Raw genomic sequence first — 7,085 nt, 5'->3', positions numbered from 1 at the left:
GACAGCAGCAAGCTCTTGGTAATCTGTGGGCTGGGGGTCACAACAGTCACCTTGGATGAGAGGAAAGTATTTTGCTTGCGTGCCCTCCAGGAGGGCCAGGCCTGGTGGTCCAGTGCAGTGGCTCTGCCTTCCACTGATTGCCTGCTCCTGCCTTTATCTGGGGACAAAGGTGCTGGGAGCCAGTGACACAAGCAGGGCCACACAAAGGGTGGGCCCTGGTCACCCAAGAGGTGTCCAGACCATGCTGCATCTGAGGGAAGGCAGGCAGTGGGTTTAATTCATGAAATTTAATGTAATCGTGACATGAACACAGATGGGGGTAACCAAGCACAGATGCGGATGACCCATGCCCCCCACCCTCCAAGGCCAGCGGCCCTCACTACACCCACCTCATCAGATGTGGCTGCGTGACAACATCACGTGGCACAGGCTGGCCCTGGGGATGTGCCTTGTCAAAGCCTATGGGTCCAGGCCAGGAGCCCTCAAGGGGCCAAAGTGCTGGGTTTTGGCCCCATGTGGAGAGCAACACACTGTGGGAGGAGGTCAAGGAACAGGGGGTACCCTGTCCTAAGTGCTGCCCGAAAGCTTCAAGATGAGGGGCAGGAGGCGCAGACAGTGAGGTTCACACAAACAGCAATGAAAGAAGATGAAACCCCGGAGCTTCATAAACGGTCAGCAGAACGGGGCGGCGGCCCTGCTGCAGCCTGGCAAGTGTCTCCCGACCTTTTTTGGTGCCTGGGAGGTAAACAGCCCAGAGGCTGCACGTGACCACTGGGGGAAAGATTCTACTTCCTTTTCCCCAGACTGACTCGGGGCAGAGACAGGACATCTGGAAGACGAGCCTCTTCTGGGAGAAGGGGCTTTGGCGACAAGTGGTGATGAAAGAACAGGTGTGCCTGGAGGAGGAGTCTCCCAGCAGGGCTGGGAGGGTGGCTGGTGTCGGGGTGCCCTCCTCCTTCCGGTGGGCTTGGCAGGCCTTCCTCCCAGTGCTTCCACCAGGAGCCCCCATGCCAGAGCTGGGGTACTGTCCCCTCACTGGGTCCGGAGCTGGTAATCTAAGAGGGAGGTATGTGTGAGGGCCACCCCGGGGCAGCCATTTGGCCACCGGGGACCTTCTCGGGACCCTCTCACCCCCGCCCCATGAGTGGGCTGCACGCACCTCCGTTCTGAGTGATGTAACGGACCCAGGGCAGGGCCTGGTAGCCACTCTTCTCGATGATCTTCAGGTAGCGTACCTGGGGCACACACACCAGAGTCCTGAGCATGCTGTGCTGTCCCACTGGCCCCACTTAATCACTTTCACCAGGGTGGGGGGAGAGGCTGTGGTGAGTGGGCGAGCACAGGCCGCCAAACCCAGAGGAGGGGGAGGAGGGCATCAGCCTGTCTACGCCACGCCGAGGCCGTGGGAGGGCAGAGCGCTTCCAGAAAACGTGGCCAAGAGCCAGGATGTGCTCATAGGCATAGCACTCAGCAGATTCCTGGAGGAGGGGTCCAGGGTTCTGTCCCCTGGCAGGTTTTCCCCAGAGGGGCCTAGGAAGACCGGCCCCACCGGGATGAGTGTGTGGACACCAGAGGCTCAAACTCTAGTTTCGAGGGGCCAAATGCATCGTTGGGCTTGGAGCTGAAGCACGGGGCAGGTCTGAGTAGATAAGTGTGGGCCTCTTTCTGTTGGGGCCCAGGCTGCCCGTGGGGAGAGGCAGAGCTGGGGCAGGACCACGGCACCTGAGACAAGCCGACAAGAATGCTTTTCTAAGCTGGTTGCATTGCTGTGTGTCACCTGCAACCCCTGAGGCCTAGACTGACTTTGAGTTCCTGAGAGGCCCTGTGGGGCCTGTCCATATCTGCTCTGGGCCCTGGAAGCCCTGGGCACGTACCTGAATGCCAGAGGTAGTGAAGTAGGGGATCTCGAATTTGACGCTGATAGGGGGCTTGCCCTCCTTGTCCTCAGCCTCCACGCTGGGCAGGCCAAAGTGGGCCCGCATCAGGTACTCCTTGCCGCCCTGGGGGAGCAGACAAGAGTGGGGATGACCAGGCCAAGGCCTTGACCCAGCTTGGCCAAAAGACTGTCAGCCCGGCCACCGAGGCCCTTCCTGTGTGGCCAACAGCCACTCAGGGTCTCAGCAACTCTAATGCACATACACGGATCCTCCAGGCCTCACAGACTGCCCCACCAGTCCCACTAGGCAGACCAGAGGCCATGCTAGGGAAAATCTTAGAATTCTAAGGGTCAAGAGAAAGTTTCACAAGCTTCCAGGGAGACAAAACTAATTGCCTCCAAGAAAATGAGACCAACTGGTCTTGGGAAGAAAGAAGAGAGAGGGAGAACGCAGGTGCTAGCTACCGTGGGACATGAGTCCAAGTGAACACCCACGTGCCCAGCGTCAGGATGGTATGACAGCAAGAGGGAGCTGTCAGAATGAGGAACGGGAACAGAAAGCGGCAACAAAAGAGACGAAGGCTGGGGGCTGACCGAGGAGCTGGCCCCAGGTCTTGTTCCTGGAGGGCAAGTAACGGGGTGGCTCTGGCCCCGGAAGCTAGGCAATGACTCTAGGGATGGGTCCTGGAGCAGGGCCAAGAATGACTGGAACCTGAGTCCTGGCCACAAAGAGTAAGGAGCCTCGGTCTGGCTGTCTACGCTCCCTGAACGTTTTGCCCACAGCAGTGGAGACTAGGCAGAGCACAGGTCTTGTCACACATGGGACACTGCTATCTTGGATCTCCAGGGCTCTGGCAGCAGGGTTGGCTGCCAACCAGGGCTGCTTCTGCCCCAGAGCAGGGGCTGTCCTCGTGCCTTGGGCAGAGCCACGGCTCCCAGCACTGGGCCCGTGCTTCTCTCCCCGGGATGGCGTGCTCACTCTCTGTTCACGGCCGCCAGGGCCTGTGTGAGAGCAGGGACTCTGCCTCAGTCTGACGTGTGCTGAGTAAAGGCTCTGAGACAATGAGGGGAGGATGATGTGGTCTTAGCAACAGACAAAGCAAACGGCAAAGAAAAAATATCAGCTTCATCAGCATGTATATGAAACAATAACCAGACCAAAAACCTGAGACTTATAAAGACAAGGAAAAATGATAGCAAAAGAACGTGCAGAGAAGTAGCCCTTTTGGAGGGTCGAGAGAGTCTGCACACTCACCTCAAGTAGGTCATGTTGACATACAGGGGTTTAATTCTTCTATTAATGGGAAACACTTATAGGTTGGCTTACAGACCAAAACCCAACTCTATGCTGCCACAGCGGAAAAAGGCTAAACCAGTAGGAAGAACAGGCAAAGGCAAACAAAATGGAGTGGGAGTTGCTGCCACAGGGACAGTTCAGGGCAAGAATTACAGGCCACAGTCTTAGAGGCTATAGTTCTATGATTCACAGAGAAGCTATAAAAGTTATGAGTGTCTATGTACCAAGTAACATGGCAGCAATTTTGTAAAGCAAATGCTGCAAGAGATGTGAAGGGAACCAGAGGGAGGCAGAGCCAACCCAGCTCTATCTAAGGGATGTTGTCACGACACAATGGCAGACCTCGTGGGCACCATGTGACAAACTTTCTACTCAAATAACAGAAGCCTTATCTTCTTCTCAAGTCCATATGGGATATTTACAAACTCTGATCTTACACTGGCCCACAACAAACACTTCTAAAAATTCTAAAAGTAGTTAACAGTACAAATAACATTCTTTGACTTTAAGGTACTAAATCTATAGAGTGAGGAGAAAATGGAAAACAAAAGGTCCTTCCATCATGAAATTAAAAACAAAACAAAAAAAACAGAATTCTATTTGATTACAGAATTTCTAGATAATGATGATATCAAATATTATATGTCGGATTCTATGGGTTATACAGCTATGGCCCTTGCCTCAAGAAGAACATCTGTAGTTCAAATACAGCATACAAATTTAAAAACAACAAAAAAATCGAATTAAAACATTTAACTCAACAAATTAGAATTAGAAAAAAGGCTAAGAAATTAAAATTAAAGACTTGTAAAATGGTAAAATATTACAAGTTAAAAAGCGAATCTGAAAAAAAAAAAGACACCACTAGATGACCTTATCAAGGAAAAAAGGAGACACAAATATACAAAATAAAGACCGCTTTCTATAACTTTGTGTAGACAAATTTGAAAACCTGCTTAGAATGGATCATTTTATAAGAAAATATAATCTACCCAAACAGACTCCAACAGAAACAGAAACTCTAAATGGCCCAATTTCTATTCCAAGAGACAGAGAGAGTAGCAAAGATCCAAACAGTCACACACTCGAATTCTATCGACTATCTCAAGACCAGACAATCTCAAGACTATTTAACTGCCCAGCAGCAAGAGAAAGGGAAGCAAAAAGTTATGAAATGCGCATAACACTGATACCTGATAGAGACTGTACCGAAAAATCAATCTCAGTTATGAATAGCAATGCAAAAATCCTAAATGCAACAATGTTAACCAACAGAATGCAATGGTGCATTAAAAATAAAATATACCACAAGCAGGTGGAGCTGACCAGAAAGCACAGATGGTTTGAGATCCATGTCATTAATAGGTCTGAGCTGAAAGAGACACTGAAGAGGCAGCTCGCTAAATTTCTTGCCCATTTGTGCTAAAAACAGCAAAATAGGACTGGACTGAGTCCACAGTCAAAGTAGCTTTGAACTTAGAGGGGAAACCCTGGTGGCTCCAGTCGAGGGCAAGGCTAAGGGGCTGTTCTCTACACAACCACGTAGGAGCCCTGGAGGCAGAAGCAATGATGCCAAAAGCCATCAAATGCCCAAGAAAAGGAGAGAAAAGGGGAAAACTTGCATCTGGCTGCAAATGATATAAAAAAGAATATCTGAAAACCTATGAGAATCAAAAAAACTACTACAAAACAAAAATTCCTGTGAGGTACCAGGACACAAAATTGCCACACAAAAATAAGTGAACTGTTGGAAGATAGAATGGAAGAGAAGACCCCATTTATCAAAACATCAGCTTAAAAGTCATCTTAATGAGAAATATGCAAAACTGTTAGTAAGCCCTGGGGGCTCCAGGGGGCATGGAATGTTCTGTGGCTTTGACTGATGGTTCCAGATACACAGATGTGTTCTCTCTGAGAAAATTCATCACAATTCATTTGTGTACTTTTCTGCATGTTATACTTCAATAAAGAGTATATATTTTTAACTATGGGAAAACCACATGGGGTATATAAGTTAAACATTAAAACATTCCCGAAAATCACAAAGTTGACAGTGGGACAAAGCTATTGGATAGGATAACTCAGCCTCATAAAGGTATTAATTCTTCCCAACTAACTTATAAACTTAGTGCAAACAAACCAATTCTAAAATTCATAAGGAAAACAGAACAAGAAAGAACCATCAGGAAACAGACAAGCAATAGGGGTGGGAGTAGACCTGTCAGGTGTTAAAATACAGAATAAAACCCAAGTTCAAACGTGGCCTTGCTGCAAAGACAGACAAGATGACGTTTAGTAAGAGACCTAATGCTGCCCAAAAATTCGACATGTGATCAACACGGTGTTTCAAACCACTGGGGAAAAGATTAACTTTCTAGTAAATGCTGGTAGGAAACTATATAGCCATTTGGAAAAAGATAACATTAAATGTGTACCTCACCCCGTTTACCAGACCGTGCCCTGAAAGGGATTAAAATCTAAGGTAAAAAATGCTACTGGACAGGTTCTAGAAGCAAACAGGGGTGAATTCCTTTATAACTGAAAATGGGGAAGCCTTTCAAAGCATGACTGAAAATCCAGACATGATGAAAGGAAAAGACTGAGAAATCTGAGTACATTAAACAACAATAATAAAACAAAGAAGCAATCCAAAAAGGTTACACAGCAAAAAACAGCAGAAGCAAAGTCAAAAAAGATAAACACCACACTGGGGGAAACCATTCACAACTTATATCGAAGAAAAAGTATAATCTTGTTCATGTATGAAGCGCTCTTGAGAACTAAGAAGAAAATGACCAAACTTGACAGAAAAATGAGCAAGAGACAGCTACTACATTTCCAAAGAAATAAATGCAAATGGCCCTCAGGCATAAGGAAAGGCGTTCCATCTTGCTGATAATGAGAAATGGCACAGAGAGGCAGTGGCTCTAAGCTTAGGAGACTGCGCTGGTGGAACATAAAACAGCACAAGCCCCGCGTAGGGAACTGGGAACAGTCTAACAAAATCCCAGAGCTGTGACCCAGCAATTCCACTTCTGCATCGACTCTGGAGCTACGCTTCCAAGCAAACAGGCCCAGGGCTGGTCAGAGCGGTCTTGCTAAAGCCAAAGATTACAAACAACTTAAATGCCCTTCGGTGGGGAGGTGGCTGAATAAAGACAGAATAACTGCTACCCAGTAGAATACTATACAGCTGAAAAAAAGAACAAGGAGGATCTCCTTATATTATTTCTTCTAAATGGTTAGGAGAAAAAAGCAAGAGACAGAACAGTATTTCTCCTCCTTTGGGCAAGAAAGGAGGAGAGAAATAGTAAGATGCTCTCTTATAGTTGTTTCTTTGTACCAAAAGACACTTCCAAAGGTTAAGACACAAAGGAACAGGCTTTTCCACGATGGGAAGAGGGACTGAGGGGACAGGAGCAGAAGGGAGACTTCTGGGTCTCTTCCTCTCTTTTAGATAGTTTTGACTTTTGAATCACATTAAGAGTTTTACACATTTAAAAAATTGAATTAAAAAAGCCAACCCTGAATCCAAGCATATATTGAATTGGTGATGTGGAGAAATGGATACGTAGAAATATATGTATGTAAGACTGGTTTTTGCAGTTCTGGGGGCATGTCACCTGAAGTAATTCAGCTCTGTGTGGTTTTCACCTTGATATACCGGTAAGTTCTTTTGGCTTTTGAGTTTTAGGATCACTGTTTGTGTTTTTTTTCCATTTTGATTTGTTTTATACTCATGAAAAACACTTCAATGGTTTCAAAGTCAAATGAAAATTTCAAAAATAGACTGAAACACAATGAAACACAGGCTACAAAATAAGGTACAGTCCACACTGGTTGGCATCTAGCCCCTGGCCATGTCTCTCCCTCCCCTATAGCTAACCATGTGCTTTCTCTTCTGATTTATTC

The 7,085-nt window shown here is 47.2% G+C and overlaps 1 protein-coding gene across 1 annotated transcript in view; it reads right to left on the bottom strand.

The window, feature by feature from the left end:
* Positions 1-267: 267 nt before the first annotated feature.
* The window catches only part of AP1M1 (adaptor related protein complex 1 subunit mu 1), a 28,882-nt gene continuing 22,064 nt past the window's right edge, over positions 268-7,085 (bottom strand). Inside the window, exons 10-12 of the mRNA XM_006904248.3 lie at positions 1,875-2,000; positions 1,160-1,235; positions 268-1,055 (exon numbers count right to left, since the gene is read on the bottom strand). Coding sequence (XP_006904310.1) covers positions 1,033-1,055; positions 1,160-1,235; positions 1,875-2,000 — 225 coding nt within the window. The 3' untranslated portion in view covers positions 268-1,032. The remainder of the gene's footprint in view (positions 1,056-1,159; positions 1,236-1,874; positions 2,001-7,085) is intronic.

The sequence above is a fragment of the Pteropus alecto genome, unplaced genomic scaffold (genome assembly GCF_000325575.1).
Source record: "Pteropus alecto unplaced genomic scaffold, ASM32557v1 scaffold160, whole genome shotgun sequence".
NCBI lineage: Eukaryota > Metazoa > Chordata > Mammalia > Chiroptera > Pteropodidae > Pteropus > Pteropus alecto.
This window is presented reverse-complemented; position numbering and strand designations above follow the sequence as displayed.